General features: G+C 46.0%; 2 protein-coding genes and 1 long non-coding RNA gene across 4 annotated transcripts; 2 read left to right on the plus strand and 1 right to left on the minus strand.

Annotated features, from left to right (window-relative positions):
- Nucleotides 1-497: 497 nt before the first annotated feature.
- epc1b (enhancer of polycomb homolog 1 (Drosophila) b) lies at nt 498-16,627 on the plus strand. 2 transcript variants are annotated; one of them, XM_035528329.1, is made up of 15 exons: nt 498-766; nt 2,122-2,218; nt 7,687-7,846; nt 8,042-8,187; nt 9,944-10,150; nt 10,236-10,384; nt 12,987-13,131; nt 13,628-13,795; nt 13,883-13,972; nt 14,084-14,232; nt 14,601-14,929; nt 15,294-15,397; nt 15,562-15,703; nt 15,799-16,126; nt 16,258-16,627. In XM_035528329.1, exons 3-15 carry the CDS (start codon nt 7,747-7,749, stop codon nt 16,328-16,330), a joined length of 2,130 nt encoding a protein of 709 aa, XP_035384222.1. In that variant the 5' UTR covers nt 498-766; nt 2,122-2,218; nt 7,687-7,746; the 3' UTR covers nt 16,331-16,627. The 2 variants fall into 2 exon arrangements, with proteins under 2 accessions (XP_035384222.1, XP_035384221.1); XM_035528328.1 differs by lacking the exons at nt 498-766; nt 2,122-2,218 and adding an exon at nt 5,172-5,614.
- A 621-nt stretch (nt 16,628-17,248) lies between these two features.
- Nucleotides 17,249-17,907, plus strand: LOC113591461. The gene is made up of 2 exons (XR_003412196.2): nt 17,249-17,443; nt 17,555-17,907. It is a non-coding gene; the product is annotated as an uncharacterized LOC113591461 (long non-coding RNA).
- A 1,093-nt stretch (nt 17,908-19,000) lies between these two features.
- Nucleotides 19,001-20,460, minus strand: LOC113591458 (dual specificity protein phosphatase 14). The gene is given in 4 exon segments (XM_035528084.1): nt 19,001-19,327; nt 19,330-19,371; nt 19,374-19,604; nt 20,394-20,460. Coding segments are annotated over 4 exon segments (444 nt in total). The 3' UTR covers nt 19,001-19,223.
- Between the last annotated feature and the right edge of the window lie 1,809 nt (nt 20,461-22,269).

Here is a 22,269-nt window from a genome sequence, read left to right on the forward strand (position 1 = left end):
GTGTCAAAATGTTATATATTATAGCACTTTGCTTGCACAGCTGATGAAGGACATCTGTCTGAAACATCATGTTTCTCTTAGAAAAATGTGTGTGTGTGTGTGTGTGTGTGTGTGTGTGTATATATATATATATATATATATATACAGAGAGAGAGAGTGAATGAGTGTGTAGTATTTACTATTGTATTACTGTGGTATTTAGAGTCGTTGTGTGAATTTATTTTAAGTAAATATACTGGTACTGTGACGTGTATAATTGTGTGTGTTTTAGGGGCAGGGCTAGCGCTAGTGTGTTTTTAGGGGCGTGTCTAGTGTTATTGTGTTTTCTGTGGGCGGGGCTAGCGTTAGTCTGTTTTGTTAGGGGCGGGGCTAGAGTTAGTGTGTTTTAGCGGCGGGGCTAACTTGTTTTCTCCTTCGATACGTCCAAAGAAGGTGGGTCCGAAGAGATTTATTGATTGTCCAATCACAATTCTTCAAGGTATCACTGCCAAGTTAGAAGCTCAGTAACCGACAGGCTTAGCTTGCTGGTAAGCGCGAGTTACCAGTGAGTGACAGGATGGTGTGTGTGTGTCTGCTCGCGAGTACGTTTCCTTCTAACCGTTATGTCCCGAGGACGCGCGACGTTCCGAGCGTCTCGCGACTGTGTAGCCCTACGTTTGGCAAACAGCAGCTTGCTAGAGTCGCGAGCTAGCCTGCAGACGTAGGGCTTTGGCCACTAACTGAGGGTTTACGTTAATACAGCTGGAATACGTAAAACACGGAGCTGGTAAGTCAGAGCTGTTGGTCTTTTTGGCCAAATTTGAGAAGACATTTATTTTTATAAATGAATAGCTAGCTAGCTCTTTTAAACTTGCAATAGCAGGCATGTCATTACTGATGTAACTTGGCTGTCTCGTTAGCTACCAAGCTAACTACCAGCTAGGTTAGGTTAGCTAGTTATGTTACTAGGTTGTAACTGGTTTGTATATCGAATTATATTAGCAACTTGGCTGTCGAATTATAAATAATTATACCCTTCTAGTACGTTAGTACGTCCGATTAGAATGGATTTTTTTTAAATAGCAAGTAAACTTCCAGTTGAGTATGCCCTATGCACTTTTAGGCATCCGAATTATTTAGCTAAACTAACCTAACTAACAGCTTACTAGCTGAGTGGCTCCGTCCTCAAGTCCGTCTGCCGACTAGCTGACCATCACTGGGCATCAAATCGGCGTTTCATTCCGACCTGTAGTAGCGGTACTAGATAGCTAGTTGATTTGATTGTACAGGAATCATTTTCTGTGGCCTTAAACGAATTCATTTAGATGTGTGACCATTTAAAATAAGACTGCATTTATTTTGTGGTGCGTTTTGGTTTGGCCCGTATCCAGCATGTAGCGGTAGACTTGTTGGTTTCTCTCGCTTTTGTGACTTTATTATTTTAACGGAAAGATTCAAAAACAATATCCAGTGTGTACATGCCTACGCCCGAGGGGAAAGTAGCTAGCGGCATTTAAACTCTAAGTGTTCACCTGTTTTAGTAGACTTTGTAATTAGTCATTAAGTGCTATGATAGCGGAAGGATGCATTGGCTACTGTTTGACGCGCTTTTGTGTTGATCCCATGAAACCCCATAATGATCCAACATAACTGCGCTCACACAAGTCACCCCATTCACGCTTGCGCCTGCGCTGTTGCTTGGACTGAGGTCTGATGGGGGCGCCATGGTGTTTCGTCAAAGTAATTTTTCTCTCTAAGGTCTAATACGACCTAAATCCAGTGAAGAACAAGGGACGTTCATAGTATTCCAATATTTTTGAATAGTTTCAAAAAGTAGTTAGTCTAGGTACATTAAAGGTGTGATTTGCTTTGCTTTTCATTTATTTGTCCCAAGAGCCAAACCATGGCTCACATGAGAGGATAATACAGCTTTTCCGAACCCCCTTTATAGGCTATAATGTCACTATGGTAATGCATAGGAGTTTAGTGGGCTATAATTGCAACCAGATCCAGTCTTACCAAAGCAGCTAAGTAACCTATAGGCGATGTGCAGATTGAGTAAAAGTACCATTACACAATAAGGTCCGTGCCTTGGAATGAGAACCTGAACTCTTAGTCGTTTAATGATATTTGTCTGTGCAGTTTGTAGTGATGGGTTGCACAGAACAGATCTCGACTGGGATTCTGGAATCACACTGGGAGGGACTGAGCATGCACGAGATGTTGGCTTGGAGGAGAGGTAAGATTTATCCTCTACTACGGCTATTACGGTTTGAAATGTTCAGTGTCGTTACTTAGTCTAAATCAAAATGGCTCTGGCACTTTAAAAACATACAAGCTGATGGTGAAAATAATGAACAAAAGTTTATTACAAAAATGTGTTTCCAAAGTAAATACTTCAATACATGTCAAACAAAACCAAATATATAAAATCCTCCAACTGTCCTTCTTTCCTGAACCATAAGAAAGGCTGTGGTGCAGAAAGGTGAGCATGATCACATTTTCTATTAGTCATGTTTTGTTAAATTACGCCAGGTCATGAAGTGACTCGATCTATCTAAATACGTCAAATGGCAATATACCATTCTGGGCTTTGGCAGTTGTTTGTGATTGAAACATGAAGCATTTTATTTTCATGGACTTAAAAAGAGCATTTCCACTAAACTAATGAGATTAACAGCATGTTTTAGTGAGTTTCTGGGGTATGCCATGTTTTAATTAGTGCGTTTCTGAGGTATGCGTATGCAGTGATGCTTAAGGTATTCAGACTGGGAGTTGTACGGATTTGGGGAAATGTCGCAGGCAGCTTGTGGACATACAGCATTCTGTACTGTTGATAATATTAAGAACTTTATCATATATTCACTTACATTATCAGTATTTGGCACATTGTAGTTATAAGCTGTGGCTATGAAGAAAGGTACGTGTGTTGAGGGAAATGGTCAGCAATGCCATGATCCTCTGTGTGATCAGTAGCCATGATGTATGGTACAATCAAACATGCTGGAAGTGGCAGGAGGGATAACACTAACACGTTTACATGAAGGGTTACTCGGCCTAAGGGTTTCCATGCAGTCGGCGCACACAGATTACTGGAGCATGGTTTATGGGCAGTCCAGATAGAGCTGGTTGTGCAGCCCAGCCTACATTTTTTGGCAAGTCACACAACACAAAAGCGAGAACCACTGGTATAAAGAACAAAAAGTAAAACATAAGTAGTAATGGGAGTAATTTGTTTTCATATGTATTTGAAGACGTCAACTGTCTAATATACTGGGAAAACTGTGACACTGTCTGACATTTTACTATATAGCCACGAGCAAGGAAACGGTCACAAGAACAGGACATGGTTGGTAATTCCTTAGTGCTCCATGGTTTGCTTGTGGGCAGTGATGGTCTAGATCATACTGTGTTCTGCACCCGTAATCTCAGATGTGGCTGTCATATACATTCATGCTTGCCAATCTGCATTTATTGTTCCAAATTACTGGTCAGATGGCAGATTGACATTTAAAAGACATACTAGCTACTCAGAAAAGAAGGCAGGTGGCCCTTACAGTACATCAGTCATTTACCTAGACATGACACTGTATCTGCTGGGTCCAGCAGACTTGTATAAATACTCACTGTCATGTCCCCAAAACTGACTTGTAGAACCTGTGAGCACAGGAATTCTATCTAGAAGAATGCACTCTCTCCTCGTTCAGAACAAGCATAACAGCAGGGTTCTTACGGTTTTAAACAGTGGCTGGACTGATGAAGAGTGCAGTGTTGGACTCGTGGTGGTGTGCTGCAGCTGCACACTTAAGTGTAGCATTTTAGTTTTTGAAAAACTGTTGCTTAAACAAAGCATGCAATTTAAGTTTGCAAAGTCCCTATAGTAACATTTTGCTGTGTTTGTTGGACAATTGGATGTAACTATCAGCCATCAATGCCCTCTCTTCCACCATAGGTCTGAACAGTTAGCCTACCAAGGCTGCTGTACATGGTTGTGAACTCTTGAGACCGATTAGTTTCTTCTTTCATAAGTGCTGTACCGGAAATCAGGGCCAGGAAGAATGTGGCAGCAACAACTTATAATTGTTATTAAACAACTCTGATCACTGCAGATGTCTGAGATGAATAATTTGGACTACTTAGTTTTATTTTAGTGTATCAAAAACAGCACAGGACATACTCAAATGCAAAAATGCTGGTTACAAGAGAAGGCAACAAGAGACTTAGTTAATATAGAACCAGTCAGCAAATTCCAGTCATTTCCATCCCACCTGAATGTTTCTGCTGCTCTGAGCACCATTTGTAAGCATCCTGTGCCACATTTGTGTGGAAATCTGATTGAAATGGTTACTGTCTCGGAGCTGTTCAGCCCTACAGTGGAAAAGACGCTATTGATTGTAATAGACTTGTTCATATGAATATTCTGTTGTATTCTGCTGATAACTTCTTGTCTCAGGTCAAATGGAAGTGTTAAATATATAAAGGTCATGTTTTAATTTATTTACATTAGCTATTGTCTCTGCTGTTGGGCTTCTTTAACATTGTACTAACTGTGTACTAACTTAGTAGGTTTTTCAGTTTTACAATAAATGTGTTGAATAAATCAATATTTGGTCTTTTGATTACCTAAATATTTGATTTCTGAATGCTTTGATTTGTTTACCCAATGTCTTGTTGTGTACTTGTAAAAAAAGTATAGTATAAATGTTTGTTTGTTTGTTTTTTTGCACATTTATGACGCAGCTAATGTAAGTGCATCATGGTACCATTGTTTGCTAGTTTATGCAAAACCTTGCAAGTACCAGACGAAAAAAATTGAATTAGGTGGACACGAACTGGACTGCCACTGGGGAATGTTGAACTGTTTCTGAACTTGGGACCTTGCGCACTGTAGATTTGTGTTTTTCCTTACTTAGTACGTATTCAACACCTCAGGTGAACACCAGCTGTATTTTGAGTTTGGATAAGATATCAGTTTCTCACCGGAGATTTGGGAACAGGACGTCAGGTATGTAAAGAAAGCGTTTGGTATTCGGAGTCGCATTTTCATGTGTCGTGTCGTGGATGTGTGGATCAGACGGGATGTTGTCGGTGTGTACTGCGGGACTGAGAGGAGGCGGCTCATGCACCATGTTCAGCGCCACCGCGCAAGCGCTGTGAGCCTGGTGGGAATGGCTGTTCTGCGGTCAGGGGGCTGGGCTGTGGAGAGCAGCGGAGTCTTAAAGAGTTTTTAATGTCCGCCATGTTGGCCATGGCGTATTGAACCAGGGAAAGAGACCGGAGCTACTGCAAAAGTAGACCGAGAGAGAGCGACCAAGACCCGGCCTCCCGGCTCCGCTCGCCCCGCCACTTTATACCTATAGCCTAGTCGACACCCAAGACTCCGGGATTACGAAATAAAATCATCCATGACAACTTCAGTTGGATCAGTAGTACATATTAGGAGATCGGATAGATTTATGTTGCATCTCGAATTATAAAAAAAATGAGTAAATTGTCGTTTCGGGCACGGGCGCTGGACGCTTCCAAGCCTTTACCCGTCTTCCGTTGCGAGGACCTACCCGACCTGCACGAATATGCATCTATTAATCGGGCAGTGCCACAGATGCCGACGGGGATGGAGAAAGAGGAGGAATCGGTACGTCTTACTGCTTAGAAACATGCATTACCCATTTTAAATCTATTTTCAGAAAGGTGCGCCCCTTGCTTGTCTGCGCAGGTTTGCACAAAATGGCCGCCATTTGTCTCCTAGAAAGACTAATTTTTACCTTTAGTTTATAGCGCGGATGACGGTAAATACACTGTACCAAATTATAAGAGCATTACCTCCTCAGATCATGAAAGTGTTATTACTTGTGTGTTTTATTCGTGGTAGTAGACGATCTATGGAGTACAAAGAAGTCACGTGACTCCTGGCAGCGCCGCCATTTTGTAGACTTTCTTCTCGCTGTTGGTGTAGTAGCGCAGAGTTAAGACAGAGGGACCCAAACTGTCCCGGTCCAGACATGGAGACATGTAGTAGCGCAGAGTTAAGACAGAGGGATCCAAACTTACCCGGTCAAGACATGGAGACGCGTGTTGCACCCAAACATTCAGCTAGAAACAGCACGGCGCAGGTGGAGCGTTTGTTTACAAGGCGTTCGCACATAGCGAGCGTCTTAGCGACAGGACAGGCGAGGTGAGGCGCGTTTAGCTGGTGTAGGTAGTTCACACCTGTCCAGGCAGGGGTATTGGCTCCATGCGAGTGGAAACGGCCCACCCGGGTAGCTAGCTAACTCTTGCTTAGATTGTATACAATTCTGAAGGCCTGGGTCTGAGTTAGCTAGTGGCTAGCTAGGTTAGCTAACCTACATGCTTTGGTTTGTTTACGCGTGTGTCTGTCACTGCAGCGCTTCTTTAAGGTGATGTTACACACCTGCTCCACAGGTGTGTTAGACTGCCCTTAAACACAGCACACGTCTCAGTGAGGCGTTACAGCGAGCTGCTTCTTGCTGTTATTCAAACATTGATATTTTGATATCGCCCCACACGATACGTTGCAGTGTTGTTGTCGTGCAGGCTAATGTCATGATACAGTACCTCGCTGCGTTTATCTGCAGCCATCATTGTCATGCCATCTGAGTCCATGTGCGTTTGCATCACGGCTGCATTGGCTGAACATGAAGTATTGGACAGCCGCGTTAGTGGGATACACCGCAGGCTGCGCAACGATGCTATCAACACAAATACTACATGTGTCGGTAGTGGACGTTGTGTATGATCACTTGAAATGTAATGCACTAGAATCCTATTTTTGAGCAAACTGAAGATCACACCTGTAATCTGTGGATCACGTAAATTGGAGGTAACGAACCCGCGAAGCTCATGACGGGGTAATTTTGCGTTAGCAGAACTCCCCATCTGCACGGGTGTGTAATGTTTTAACATGAAGGGTTTGGGTTGGCATTTTAACTTTCTGTTCAGTGGTGTTGAGAAACTGACACTCGTTCTCGCGTGTGTCCGTGGCCTGTCACTCAGAGCCTGTGGCCAGTGCACCTCAACAGCCTCTGAGCACTCGCCTAACTTGCTTGTATATACGATGCAAGTTTAAGATGTTCTTTAGTAGCTGTGTCTTGGTGACATGTCACTGTAAAACAATAGTGTGACCCAGTATAGATGTTACGCACAAGCATACATGTACCATAATCTTGCCCATAAATGTGCCTGAGCTCTACTGAGGACAGGAAATCAGGATTATTCCAGTTTGCACATGTTGACTGTTCATAAAATTATCATGATGGCGCTTCAGGTAAGTCAAAATGAGGTGTTTCACGAACAGTACAAACGCATGTGGAATTGTTCTCAGCCGAAACTTCTGCCATGAGCTTCACCAGTATTACTGTTTTGATTATGGAATATTCCAGAGCTTTTAAGAAACAACTGCATACAACTTTTATTAGCAGTGACATTGAATTTATAGAAACCTGTTCTCTCTCCAATAATAAACAGTGGGGCTGGACCTTCAGTTCATGTGTCTAATATCTTTTACATCTTAAATAAATGCAGCAGTGGTTCCCCTGCTGGGGGTGCCATGTGGCACAGTTTTGGGTTGTTGGTTTTTTTTTGCTTGCTGTGTGCTTTTATTTTTTATTTCCCCCCCCTGCTGTGGACCCCTGTGAACCCACCTGCCCCTGTGACCCTTCTGTTCCTCTTCCTGGTGTGTGTGTTTAGGAGCACCATCTCCAGCGTGCCATCTCTGCGCAGCAGGTGTACGGGGAGAAGAGGGACAACATGGTGATCCCTGTGCCCGAGGCAGAGAGCAACATCTCCTACTATGACTCCCTCTATCCAGGAGACTTCAGGATGCCCAAACAGCTCATCCACATACAGCGTAAGGTCTCGGCGGGAGTGCCGTCCCATGGGGCTCAGATTGGTTATCTCTGACCTGCAGTAGTTTCTCAGTTGCTACATGTAGACCCACAGGACCTCAAACAGGTCCTGAACTGTTGATCAGGTCATATTATTTTGTAGGGAGGGGCACTACCCAGCAGATCTGGAAAAAACACTTTTCTGCTCATCTGTGCAGCCTTCAGCTTGGACACAGAGCAGCCCGACTATGACCTGGACTCGGACGACGAAGCGTTTGTCAACAAGCTGAGGAAGAAGATGGACGTGGGGGCGCTGCAGTTTGAGGAGATGATTGACAGACTGGAGAAGGGCAGTGGACAGCAGGTACAGCCACTGGAACACCAGCACTGCAGTGCACCACGTCCTGGGTGCATTCACAGGCCCTGCACTAGCTGACTCACCAGGACAGAGACTGAGAGTATTGCCTATGGGCTATGAGTGGTAATGGTACTTAACTTGGGGCTCTGAAGGTTAGGTGGGTAGGAGCTGGGGGTACAGTTAACCGTGTTTGTCAGCATTGGGATTCTTGACTGGAATTGCCTGGCAGTTTCCATTTGTGTTGAGCACATGGATATTCACTGGCAGGGATCAATCAGTAAGATCATCTTATAACTCTTTCTGAAAGCTCTATTAACCACATCTTTGAGTTGAAAATATAAAGTTGAAATGACTTTAGCAAAATCTTATTTAAAAAAAGAAGAAAAAGTTGTTTGGGTGCAAAAGCCTCAACCTGTTTTCTCCAAGCCTTCTAATTCCGTGTGTGTAGGCTCCATTATCCTTCCAGTAGTGTGTTTGCGGATTCATTGTGTTATTACTAAATAGCTCTGTACTGCAATAATACTGCTGTTGTAATGACTGTATTGAGCAGTAGGCTCTTTGTCGTTAACATTAGTACTGCTATTTGAGCACAACTGTAGCTGTTGGGGGATAGGGTTATGGGTTAATTAGGGTTGGGGGTTAATTAGGATTAGGGGATGGGGTTGGGGATTAATTAGGATTAGGGGATAGGGTTATGGGTTAATTAGGGTTGGGGGTTAATTAGGCTTGGTCTGCTGTGCCGACCTTGACAAGTGGCACTGGTTTGAGAAGGAATCCAATACCTGAATTTACTATGCAAGAAAGATCAAGATCGAATTTACCAACAGCTTGAAAATGTCCTGAAGAGCCAACTGATGTTTGTGACAGACTGTTTGTTCATAATGTGGCAACAGTTGAAGTGTGTTGTATGTGTGTGAGAAGACTTGAGATGCTGATCTGATTATCTGCTGCTGTTGCTGTATTAAGCTGGTTTTTAAGGTGCTCAGCGAGTGTTTGGTGGACTGAAGGCAAGAGACTGTTCACGTTACATGCCGAGTCTCTGTCCTTGTCCGGTGTGTGTTCTCACCGTACGGCTCACGTGACTGCCCAGTGTTTGTCATGTAAACAGCCTTTCCTGAGAGCATCCACATGTACATGTCTGCAAAAACACCAACATCAGCATGCACACATAGCAAAACCCATATGTGATGTTTGCAAGATGGTCAGTCTGAGACAGTGTAATGAATGAATTGGAAGAGTACATGATGCTGGGGGATCAGCTCAGGGTAAAGACAGGCTGTTCTGAGTGCTTTAACTGGCACACAGGTTGCACACAGGTGAGTGAGATATTAAGGGGGAGCAGCACGTGAATTGAGATGGCTTCTCCTGCTGGGTGTGACCACAGTAGTGTGTCCAGTCTTGGTCATGAATGACTGTGTTGTGTGGGTGAAAACACCATCCTGTTATGCCTCTCCAACTCTAACGGATAATGAAGGCAAGCAGGTGGTGGACAGCTGATCTAATGAGTCTTACATCATGTTTGGGTTTAAAGTAGGATGTGATTTTGAGTGGCCTTCCATCTCACACTCATCATATGTGCAATGTCAGAGGCTGTTAAGAACAGTAACTCCTGATCAATAAGCTAAACTTTCTCCACACCATCTTTCTCTCTCTTCCTGGCCATTGTCTGTCTTTGATTTTTTTATATATATATATATATAATATAATTAATATTTTATTTTTTTTTATTTTTTATTTTTTAAACACTCCCCCGTCCACTTAGTTGGTGACCCTGCAGGAGGCGAAGCTCCTTCTGAAGGAGGATGATGAGTTGATCAGGGAGGTGTTTGAGTACTGGAGTAAGAAGAGAAGGTCCAGTACGAGCACCTCCCTCATCCCCACGGTAAAACAGGAGAAGCGGGACGGATCCAGCACCAACGACCCCTACGTGGCCTTCAGACGCAGGACGGAAAAGATGCAGACGAGGAAGGTAGGGTGCTTGAGACCTCTGAAACCACACGCGTGTCAGGACCTACACGCACTCTCTCTAACTCACACACACACTCTCTCTGCAGAACCGCAAGAATGATGAGGTTTCATATGAGAAGATGCTTAAGCTGAGGAGAGACCTGAGCAGAGCTGTCACCATCCTGGAGATGATCAAGAGAAGAGAGAAGAGCAAGCGGGAACTGCTCCACCTCACCCTGGAGATAGTGGAGAAGAGGTACACACGCGCGCTCACAGACACACACACACACACACACACACACACTGCTCCACCTCACCCTGGAGATAGTGGAGAAGAGGTACACACACACACTGCTCCACCTCACCCTGGAGATAGTGGAGAAGAGGTACACACACACACACTGCTCCACCTCACCCTGGAGATAGTGGAGAAGAGGTACACACACACACACTGCTCCACCTCACCCTGGAGATAGTGGAGAAGAGGTACACACACACACACTGCTCCACCTCACCCTGGAGATAGTGGAGAAGAGGTACACACACACACACTGCTCCACCTCACCCTGGAGATGGTGGAGAAGAGGTACACACACACACACACACACTGCTCTACCTCACCCTGGAGATGGTGGAGAAGAGGTGTACACACACACACACACACTGCTCTACCTCACCCTGGAGATGGTGGAGAAGAGGTACACACACACACACACACACACACACACACACACACACTGCTCTACCTCACCCTGGAGATGGTGGAGAAGAGGTACACACACACACACACACACACACTGCTCTACCTCACCCTGGAGATGGTGGAGAAGAGGTACACACACACACACACTGCTCTACCTCACCCTGGAGATGGTGGAGAAGAGGTACACACACACACACACACACACACTGCTCTACCTCACCCTGGAGATGGTGGAGAAGAGGTACACACACTGCTCTACCTCACCCTGGAGATGGTGGAGAAGAGGTACACACACTGCTCTACCTCACCCTGGAGATGGTGGAGAAGAGGTACACACACTGCTCTACCTCACCCTGGAGATGGTGGAGAAGAGGTACACACACACACTGCTCTACCTCACCCTGGAGATGGTGGAGAAGAGGTACACACACACACTGCTCTACCTCACCCTGGAGATGGTGGAGAAGAGGTACACACACACACTGCTCTACCTCACCCTGGAGATGGTGGAGAAGAGGTACACACACACACTGCTCTACCTCACCCTGGAGATGGTGGAGAAGAGGTACACACACACACTGCTCTACCTCACCCTGGAGATGGTGGAGAAGAGGTACACACACACACTGCTCTACCTCACCCTGGAGATGGTGGAGAAGAGGTACACACACACACTGCTCTACCTCACCCTGGAGATGGTGGAGAAGAGGTACACACACACACACTGCTCTACCTCACCCTGGAGATGGTGGAGAAGAGGTACACACACACACACTGCTCTACCTCACCCTGGAGATGGTGGAGAAGAGGTACACACACACACACTGCTCTACCTCACCCTGGAGATGGTGGAGAAGAGGTACACACACACACACTGCTCTACCTCACCCTGGAGATGGTGGAGAAGAGGTACACACACACACACTGCTCTACCTCACCCTGGAGATGGTGGAGAAGAGGTACACACACACACACTGCTCTACCTCACCCTGGAGATGGTGGAGAAGAGGTACACACACACACACTGCTCTACCTCACCCTGGAGATGGTGGAGAAGAGGTACACACACACACACTGCTCTACCTCACCCTGGAGATGGTGGAGAAGAGGTACACACACACACACTGCTCTACCTCACCCTGGAGATGGTGGAGAAGAGGTACACACACACACACTGCTCTACCTCACCCTGGAGATGGTGGAGAAGAGGTACACACACACACACTGCTCTACCTCACCCTGGAGATGGTGGAGAAGAGGTACACACACACACACTGCTCTACCTCACCCTGGAGATGGTGGAGAAGAGGTACACACACACACACTGCTCTACCTCACCCTGGAGATGGTGGAGAAGAGGTACACACACACACACTGCTCTACCTCACCCTGGAGATGGTGGAGAAGAGGTACACACACACACACTGCTCTACCTCACCCTGGAGATGGTGGAGAAGAGGTACACACACACACACTGCTCTACCTCACCCTGGAGATGGTGGAGAAGAGGTACACACACACACACTGCTCTACCTCACCCTGGAGATGGTGGAGAAGAGGTACACACACACACACTGCTCTACCTCACCCTGGAGATGGTGGAGAAGAGGTACACACACACACACTGCTCTACCTCACCCTGGAGATGGTGGAGAAGAGGTACACACACACACACTGCTCTACCTCACCCTGGAGATGGTGGAGAAGAGGTACACACACACACACTGCTCTACCTCACCCTGGAGATGGTGGAGAAGAGGTACACACACACACACTGCTCTACCTCACCCTGGAGATGGTGGAGAAGAGGTACACACACACACACTGCTCTACCTCACCCTGGAGATGGTGGAGAAGAGGTACACACACACACACTGCTCTACCTCACCCTGGAGATGGTGGAGAAGAGGTACACACACACACACTGCTCTACCTCACCCTGGAGATGGTGGAGAAGAGGTACACACACACACACTGCTCTACCTCACCCTGGAGATAGTGGAGAAGAGGTACACACACACACTGCTTACGCTTCTCTATATTAAAACGAATGACCTGGTAGTTTTATGCTATTATAAACGATCATTTTAGATGTAATCATAATGCATACAATAGACAGAATTGCAGCAAGTATTATTTTTTGTGTGTTTTGCAGGAATGGCATGTCTGATTTTGGAGGGGAGGTGATGGCAGAGGTTTTGGCGCAGAGGGCGCTAGAGAAACCAGTGATCACCCTTGTCCCTCTGATCAGCAGTAACCAGTACAGACATACAGAACATGACCGCGACTACAAGAGCAAGGTACATACACACAGCATGTCCAGAACTGCAAGAACAAGGTACACACCAACCCAGTACACACACAGCATGTCCACGACTATAAGAACGCTCTCCCACCACAAAGATGTGTTCCTGCTCCTCTGAAGGCCGGGTGTCCACCTGCTGTTTTCTGGTGTGCAGGTGTAATAACGCAGTGATCAGTCAGCTGTAATTCACCAAAAACTAATGTTTGGGGTGGTTATCATGGCTCTAAATGTACTTTGGTTGTGTTTTGTATTTGAGTCTGGGTCATGTACACAGATTGGTCATTGGGGGTTTTCAAATTCTTGGTGAATGTAAATCAACATGCTAAACAACACTGGCCCCATAGTGTGACACTGGCCCATATGTGCAGGGGAAGGTCTTTATCTGTCTGTATTGGTTTTGTACTGTGCTGTGTGTAACTGCTGACATGGTCACTTATTGAACAGTTTATTTGTGTTTTAAGTAATAGATTTAGTTGACTTCCTTTGTGTAGGTGGACAAGCCTGAAGTGGTGCGGCAGAAGCGGAAGTATGAGAAGAGGGCCAAGCCGCTGCCAGTCACCTCTCCCCACTCAGGGTCAGGGGCAGGCCCTGCAGCCTTCAACACTAAAGACCTCAACCAGTACGACTTCCCCAGCTCCGACGACGAGCCCTACTCTCAGGTAAGTAGGCGTGCGTGCGTGCCCGTGCGCCCACACCCGTGCACACACCCACATTCTCTGGTCTGACTCTGTGTTGTTGTCTTTCAGCTGTTTTCTGCCTCTTCGGAGGCGGAGGAGGAGAGTGATCCTGACGGAGTGTTTGCCTTCAGGAGGAGAGCTGGCTGTCGCTACCACGCTGTAAGTTTCTCCGTGTACATGCACACACCCTCGCGCGTACTCACCCTGGGACTTGCGCACACTGTGTGTGAGAGGGAGATTGATTCTCATTTGCCCTCCTCTCTGCTGCAGGTGCATGGGGGGCAGGTTGGCTCTTGGCCATGGGCGGACTGTTCAGAGGGAGGTTTAGGAGATGTGCGCTACAGATACTCTCTCACCACCCTTACGTCGCCGCGGCGATGCCTGGGGTTGACACGACGACGAGTTGGCAGAGGGGGAAGGTGAGATCACTGATGCCTGTGTGTGTGTGTGTGTGTGTGTGTGTGTGTGTGTGTGTGTGTGTGTGTGTGTGTGTGTGTGTGTGTGTAAATCTCATGTTGCCCCTCTCTCCTGATGGTGACATGGAGGTTTGGTATGGTCACACAAAGTGAGACAGTGTCAGTACCTCGTCACCTGTCTGCCTGTATATGCAGCTGCTTAGATTGATTTGCATTTTGTCAAAGCCCTACAACAGCTGCTCTGATTGGATAGTGATTACATCACCAGTCATACCTGCTCTTCCTATTGGCTTGGTCCCTGCAAATGAGCCACATCTGTGAACTAGTGACTTGTCGTATTTGATGACCTCACTAATCCTGACTGTGTGTAGGGTTCTGTTGGACCGAGCCTGTTCTGAGTGGGATGATCTCTGTAATGAACGGGACCTGGACTTCCCTCCGTCCCCCACCCCCTCGTCCAGCCACCAGCCGGTTTCCACGGATACCTCACTCTCAACTCCAGCAGACCTGTCGCAGGTCCTGCGCAACATCAAAACCTGTCGCTGGAGGCACTTCAGACCGCGACCAGCCCCGCACAGCCACCCTGACGGCCCTCAGCCGTGGTCGACACGGAGACTGGGCCGACACATCCTTATTCAACCAATCACCACGCTACGAAGTCGAGCCAGCATGCGAGCGCCAGCCCCCCCACCCACACCCGGTAAGTGGAGGAGTGCACAGGATCTGACAGTTTCAGGGTGAAGAGTTGAGTGGCCACCAGAGGTCTCCACTCACTGTATTTGGGCAGTGCTGTCTATTGTTCCGATACTGGACTAGTAATCAGGAGGTTGTGCATAGTGAGGTGGATGTGTGTTGGGTGTGTGTATGGTGTCTCAGTGGTTCAGGTACTTGGTTAGTAATCAGAAGGTTGCCAGTTCAAGTCCCACCACTGCCAGGTTCTGTTGAACACGACCCTTAACCCTCAGTTACTCAAATTCAGACAGAATGGTAAGTCACTTCGATTAAGTGTCAGCTAAATGATCTAAATGTAAATTTGTACTGTGTGTGGATGTGTGTACACACAGTGTTAACAGCTGAGCAGTATCAGCTCCATCAGGAGGAGTTGGCTCTGATGCAGAAACAGCAGCTGGAACAGGAACAGCACCAACTAGCCAACACACACACACAGGTACCGCCACACACACACACACACACACGTACGTACATCTGTCACTCATTCATTAGACCCACCCAAACCATCCTGTGTGTGTGCGCACGTGTGCTTGCAGGACTAGGTGGACTCAAAGGTGGATGGGTATCTGAGAAACACTAAAGACGCATGTTTGTTTTCAGAGTTTGCCATCAAAGGTGTTGGACTCTGTAAGTGCCCAGTTTGCCGCCTCTGCGTTGGTGCCCTCGGACCAGCTGATGGCGCTGAAGAGCAAAGAGGAGGGAATTCTGGGAGCTGGAGTCAACGGCGTTGTATCGGCCTCAGGTGAGACCTGCAGGTGATCAATGACATCAGTGCAGTTTTGTCATAACTAATGGATCCTGGACATTAACTCTGTGTGTGTGTGTGGGCGGGCGCAGGAGTCTTTAAGGGCTTACACCACATGAGCACAACCTCCTCTAGCCCCGCCCCTTCCTCCAACCACCAGAGTGACGCCCCTACCTCCACCCCCAACAACGGAACCTCCTCAGCCAATCACCTTGTTGGCTCGGCCAGCCCTGCCCCTGCACAGGCACTGTTGGCTGGTCCTGTGAGAGTCAGTGTGCCGTCGCCAGGGGCAACGCTGAGTGTGCGGCACCTGCAACGCCAGATCACGCTCCCAGCCTCTGCCCTCAAACTCTCCGCTAATGCCAACCGACAGATTCCCAAGGTCACTGCAGGGTCAACCGCCCTCGACATGGGGACCAGGTGTGTGTGTGCACATGCGCCGCCTGTTCTGTCAACAGAATGTTGGTATTCAAGCCATACGTTTGTTGCAGGTTAAATGTTTCAGACTCAAGTGTGTGTGTGTGTGTGTGTGTGTGAACTTTGTCTTTCAGGGAGAACCACGAACAAGAGAAGCCAACGTTGAACAGTATAACAGAGAACACAGTAGCCATGGAGGTTACGTAGCCTCCTGCCCCCACACACCGAGGTTTGGGGCGTCTACGCTAGGTGCTGTGCATCAGTGACGTTTTGTTTCCATGGCAACTGTTGGGACTTTACTGCAATGCTTTTTTTGTTTTGTTTTTGTTACTGTTAAATATCAACATGTGTAAATTATGAAATACAGCATTTATTGTATGTACAGTCCTCCACATTTGTAATATGGCCCTTTGTATATAACAACGTTACTTGAATACAGAAATTGTCCAGAGTTGTGATGATGTTTTGCACTTGAGGGGTGGGGGGGTGTAAAAAAAAAAATTTTAAAAAAACCACACACACAAAAAACAACCTAACTTTGTTAGAGTGAAAGGGGGGGGGGGGGGGGGGGCGGCGGTGCGTATGTGCGCTTGTGTGTGAGGGATGTCACATGCATGGTGTAAACCCTGCTGGTTTATTTATTGTGAGGTGTTTACAGGATTTTGTTTGGTTTTTTTTTTTTTATACACTGTAACCTCTTGGGTTTCTGGGTGTGGGTGTGTATAAGCGTTTGATGTGAAAAGATACAGGGGTTTTCCCCTTGTTCATTCTCTTCTCCCTGGTTATCTCCCACAGTTGCCTCCTGCCATCTGTATCTGACACTTAAACATCCCAGAAATCTCTGAATATGGCTCTTCCCCCTTGCATATAAACCTTCCCCCTACATCCAGCTGTTCTGCCCTTTTCATGTAGCCCCTTTCCCCATGTTCAGCTGCTCCGCCCCATTTCATGTAAACCCCTACCACCAACCGCCCTACCCCCTTCAAGCACTCTAATCATTTATTTATATATATATATATATATATATATATATATATATATATATATATAAAATAAATAAATATATATATATATATATATATATATATATATATATATATATATATATATATATATATAAATAAAATAAATATAATTTTTTTTTTTTTCTTCCCCATTTATATTTGATGCTGCTTTTAGCCCAATTCCTTTGTTGCTCTCCTAATTGTGGCCCTGTTTAAGGTTTCTGAAGTCATGTGGAGAGAATGGAGTTCCTGTTGTTTCCTCCCAGTGTCTTTGAAGACGCGATTGTAGGGTTCGTGTGGGGGCTTCAGGCCCACTGTAAGTACGTTACGCCTGAGGACTGCCCTGACGTCTCTGCATCATCATTCCACTTTTTGTATGAAAAAATGAGTGAACAAAAAAGGACTTTTTTTGATTGTTTCCTGTCAGAGTTGTCCAGAGCTCCCGGACGCTGCAGTGCCTTCCTTTGGGAAGTGCGCAAGCTTCTCTTCTGTGAAGAGGATGGTACTTCACAAGGCTACAGTTGTTTTATATGTACCACAATCTGTACCACAGTTGTTTTATATGTACCACAATCTGTACCACAGTTGTTTTATATGTACCACAGTCTGCGTGCCCGTGGCGTAGTCACCCTTTCAGGCTCATCCCCTCCCCACCTCCCCATACTCATGCAAGATTTAACTCTTTGGGGGGGGGGGGGGGGGAGGAAAAAAGTGACCACATGGAGATAACAAACAAAAGTGTTCAATAAAGCCAGGGCATTACGTGTTGGACCAGCACAACCCCTTGGTGTCTCCTTTCTGTGTACAGGCTGTGAAGACTGGCTAGTGTAGTGTGGAGAATCAAGGGCTCCATCTTACAGATTTACAGTTATGCACTGCAGACAGCAGGGCCTTTGCTGACCCCGTAGGGTTTGGGAGTTGTGACTCTCCCCACCGCAGTAACTCAGCAGCTGGAGGTGTTGGCCATTTGCTTTTCCATGGGACACAACCCCGATATATGCAGGTAGACTGATCGTGGAATGGTAATGCACAGTGTGGCTATAGACTTTCACCTGTGCACCAGACTTAGGTGAGATTGGTTTTGGTGAATGCTCATAGCATGACCCTAGTGTACCTCTATAATTCATGGTAAAACGATCAGATTAGTTAGTAATCTGATCATTATATTCTTGTTCAAACACTTCATTTTGGCCTCCATTAGGACTGCATTTAACATATGCTGGGTAAACAGTTCTCTATGGCTGAGTTCTCCATGGAACTCATACAGAGAATAAACTGAAATTCTTGCGAGGATCACACATCAGAAACTGAATGTCTTGAAAGAATTCAAGATAATTTACAGGCACTTGGCCACAAATTTATATTTTTATTTTAAAACTGACCAATATTTGGGCATCAGACTCTAAGACTCCCTCTAGATACTCATGGAATTACACTGTGAAGTGGGTTCAAATGCATCAGTGGTTCAGGTACTGGACTAGTGATCAGAAGGTTGCCAGTTCATGTCCCTCCACTGCCAGGTTGCCACTGAAAACCCTTAAACCTCAATTACTCAAGTGGTGTTTAGTCAGAATTTAAAGTTACTTTGGATAAAGGTGTCGAATAAACGCTGTAAATGTCATATTCTCAGGTGCTTTTGGGAAGGTTATGTGTGTGTAATACCAGTGAGCCTTAACCTCACATTTGGTTTGGATCTACCTGCACAGAGTGCAAGTCATAAAATCACTTAAGGTTTTGTGGATTTTGTCAAAACATCTGAAGACATGATTAATGTGAATTTCCTGTGTTGTTATTTGTGGTATGGGTGGAACGCCAGCAAGCCTGACATGCATTTGAGCTGTTTGGTCATATATGAGCAGACAAGCAGTTTTTGTAAATCATTTATTCTGCTGCTACCTTCAACACCAGCAGATCTTCACAGCCAACCAGCCTTAGCACAATACAGCTGCGCATCTCCACTCTGGCTGTAGGATAGTAGTCCATTCTGGGCACAATGGTCTCTGCCTCCAGCGGTGCCCGGTAAAACCAGTTCACTTGTTATGGTCCATGCCGTTATGGGCTGAGTAACGGAGTCGAAAAATCTGTAGTGTGCGGGGTCATGAGCCCGGGGCTCCTGGAGGGCTGCTACTCTTACGCAGCCTCTGCTCGTAGTCCAGTAGCTGTCTCCAGAATCCGGCGTTGGGTCGGATAAACGGGACCAATGATGCGCCTGGAGCAGCTTCACGCCTTCGTACCTCGTTAAGCCATGACGAGCGCGGGAGAACTGCTCCTCCCCGCGCTGCAGCACACCAGAGAGCTACCGCTGTGGTTACCATGGATACGCTCCGCCACGCTGTCGAAATGCCGCTCCAGCGGCGCGTGGGGCAAATCCTGGACCGGCACGCAGAGACACTCCGCGCCGCCGTGAGCGAGCGCGGACAGGTTCAGCACATCCAGGCCACGGAGGTACAGCGTGGGGTGACCTGCCAGATGACCATCTGGAGGACGGAAATACAAACACAACGTTTCGAACTCGCAAGTATTTACAACAGACAGCAAGTTGTGTCGGTCCTGAAATAACATTTTACACTGTTGCTCAGGGAAACACTATAGTGTTTATTCCGTATACAGAGCCATAAAGAACAGAGAAACTTTGTCCCTGCAGCGGAAATGTGACCTGGTAAACCTTGATTGATATACTAACCAACTGCTTTTGTTTTTTCACGATTTGTTAGTGTTCTGCATTCTTCAAAACCCTCTTCATTCTTAAATTGAAACGCTGAACCCAGAATTATGTAGTCTTATTGTTTACATTTTATTCCACATCACTCCATGCTGTTTGATTTCAAGGAGTTAATATTTAAAATAAAAATATATAATATATTTTATGTTCATTTTTAGCAATTTATGTTCGACTAAAAATACACATGAAAGCTTTCACACCAAATAATTCTACAGCTCGGCACTAGTTTGACGTTTATACTGTTTGTGCCGGTCCTACCAGGGTTATTTAAAGTTAAATATCAGATTACGAGACTGGCTCGGGACACGAGCTCGTATCCAACACTTCAACAAAACATGAAAACGTTTGGCTAAGGTTTCAAATTCGTAATTAGAGATAATTTCCAGAACATCCTCCGAAACTACCAGCCACGGTCCGCAGCTCGGTGTCCTCGTAGCTGGGACCGCAGCACTAGTGTCACTGAAAGCTGCACGGAGGTACGTGCACACAAACCATTTAGCTGTGGGAAAGGAGTATAACTACATACCTGTCTGACTCCTCTAACAGACTCCTCTAACAAACTCCTCTACCAGGACTCCTCCCCGGTGTCGTGCGGCATCCGAGCCTCCCATTTCCTCGTTTGAATTTCTAAGCTTCGTTATAAACGCCCAGGCTCGTACCAGAGCGCCCCAGTGGTTATGTGAAGGTACTGCGGATAGAGTCGAGTGAGGCAGTGGGTCCCGAAGCTGCAATCTACGGTCAGGATTGTAAAATAAGGTTCCTGGATGGCAACAGCACTGACTGAACTCGACAAGAGCTTGATTATTAGTTGATTTAAAGAAGATGTTAAATCAGGAAACCAGTCAAATGTGGTGTAGCCTTATGAAGCAACTGTATATGTAATCTGTATATTTACATTTATCTGACACTTTTATTCAAAACAACTTACAATTATGACAGAACACATCTTGAGGGTTAAGGGTTTTGTTCAGGGAGCCAACAGTGGAAACCAGGCAGTGGTGGGACTTGAACTGGCAACCTTCTGATTACTAGTTCAGTATCTGAACCACCACACACATAACACACCCCCTACACCATACACACCCTACACACATCCACCTCACCATACACAACCTTCTGATTACTAGTCCAGTACCTGAACCACTGAGACACCACTGCCCTGTATGTTTGTACAATAGACTGTATACAGTGTATGTAGTCATGCTTAACCAGTACTTAACAGAATCAAGTTTCAAGTTTCAAGTTCAAGTTTGGTTTATTCGTCACATACATAGTCATACACAGTGAAATGGTTAAGACTGTTCTGTCCAAACTGAAGGAAAAAACAGGGGTGCATAGAGAAATATAGATATTCTATATATGTGAAATATTTATATGCTAAGAGAAATATATATATTCTATGTATGTACAAAATATATTAACAATGTATGTACAATATATGTATATTATGATTATATACACAATGTACAATGTATATGGTTGGGTATATATGTACACAATCTACAGAATGTACAGATCCATTTCGTAGAATAACATATTTACAGTTGTTGTGTTACAAGGTAATTGAATATATATATATATATATATATATATATATATATATATATATATATATATATTTTATCAGTTTCCCTGATTCAGGGCCCGAATGGCCTGTGGGAAGAAGCTCCTCTTCAGTCTCTCTGTCTTGGTCTTCAGGGAGCAAAAGCGCCTCCCTGACCTCAACAAAGAGAAGAGTCTATTGTTGGGATGGGTGGGGTCCTTCACAATCCTTCTGGCCTTGGTCTGGCACCGCTTGTAGGAGATGGTCTGCAGGTCAGGAAGTTCCGTGTGAGTGATGCGCTCTGCTGAATGCACTACCCTTTGGAGTGCTTGTCTGTCCTGCTTGGTGCTATTCCCAAACCAGACTGTGATGTTCCCCGTGAGGATGCTCTCAATAGTGTAGGTGTAGAAGTTCCGCAGTACCTTGGAGGGCAGTCTGAAGTCTCTTAGGTGTCTGAGGTAGTAAAGACGCTGACAAGCCTTCTTTGCCAGGGAGTTGGTATGGCAGGACCAGGACAGGTCCTGCGAGATGTGAACACCAAGGTACCTGAAACTATCTACTCTCTCCACCGTGGTTCCACTGATCCTCACAGGTTGGTAATGCTGCTCCTGCTTCTTGCTGCCATCCACAATCAGCTCCTTTGTCTTACTGACGCTTAGGAGGAGATTATTTTCCTGGCACCAGTTTTCCAGGTGTTTAATCTCCTCCAGGTAGGCCCTCTCGTCGTTGTCCGAGATGACCCATGACAACGGTGTCGTCAGCACACTTGACAATGATGGTGGAGCTGGAAGTGGCTGTGCAGTTGTGCGTGTACAGTGAGTAGAGCAGGGGGCTTAGGACACAACCCTGAGGAGCTCCAGTGCTGAGGGTGAGGGTG

This window comes from Electrophorus electricus, chromosome 7 (assembly GCF_013358815.1).
Source record: "Electrophorus electricus isolate fEleEle1 chromosome 7, fEleEle1.pri, whole genome shotgun sequence".
In the NCBI taxonomy this organism is placed as follows: Eukaryota; Metazoa; Chordata; class Actinopteri; order Gymnotiformes; family Gymnotidae; genus Electrophorus; species Electrophorus electricus.

Bases quoted from the DNA above. Each gene is read 5' to 3' on its own strand.
- epc1b (XM_035528328.1), top strand. From the start codon at position 5,462: ATGAGTAAATTGTCGTTTCGGGCACGGGCGCTGGACGCTTCCAAGCCT. The intron at 13,132-13,627 runs GTACATACACAC...TCCTTTGTGTAG, and splicing joins ACCGCGACTACAAGAGCAAG to GTGGACAAGCCTGAAGTGGT. The intron at 14,930-15,293 runs GTAAGTGGAGGA...GTGTACACACAG, and splicing joins AGCCCCCCCACCCACACCCG to TGTTAACAGCTGAGCAGTAT.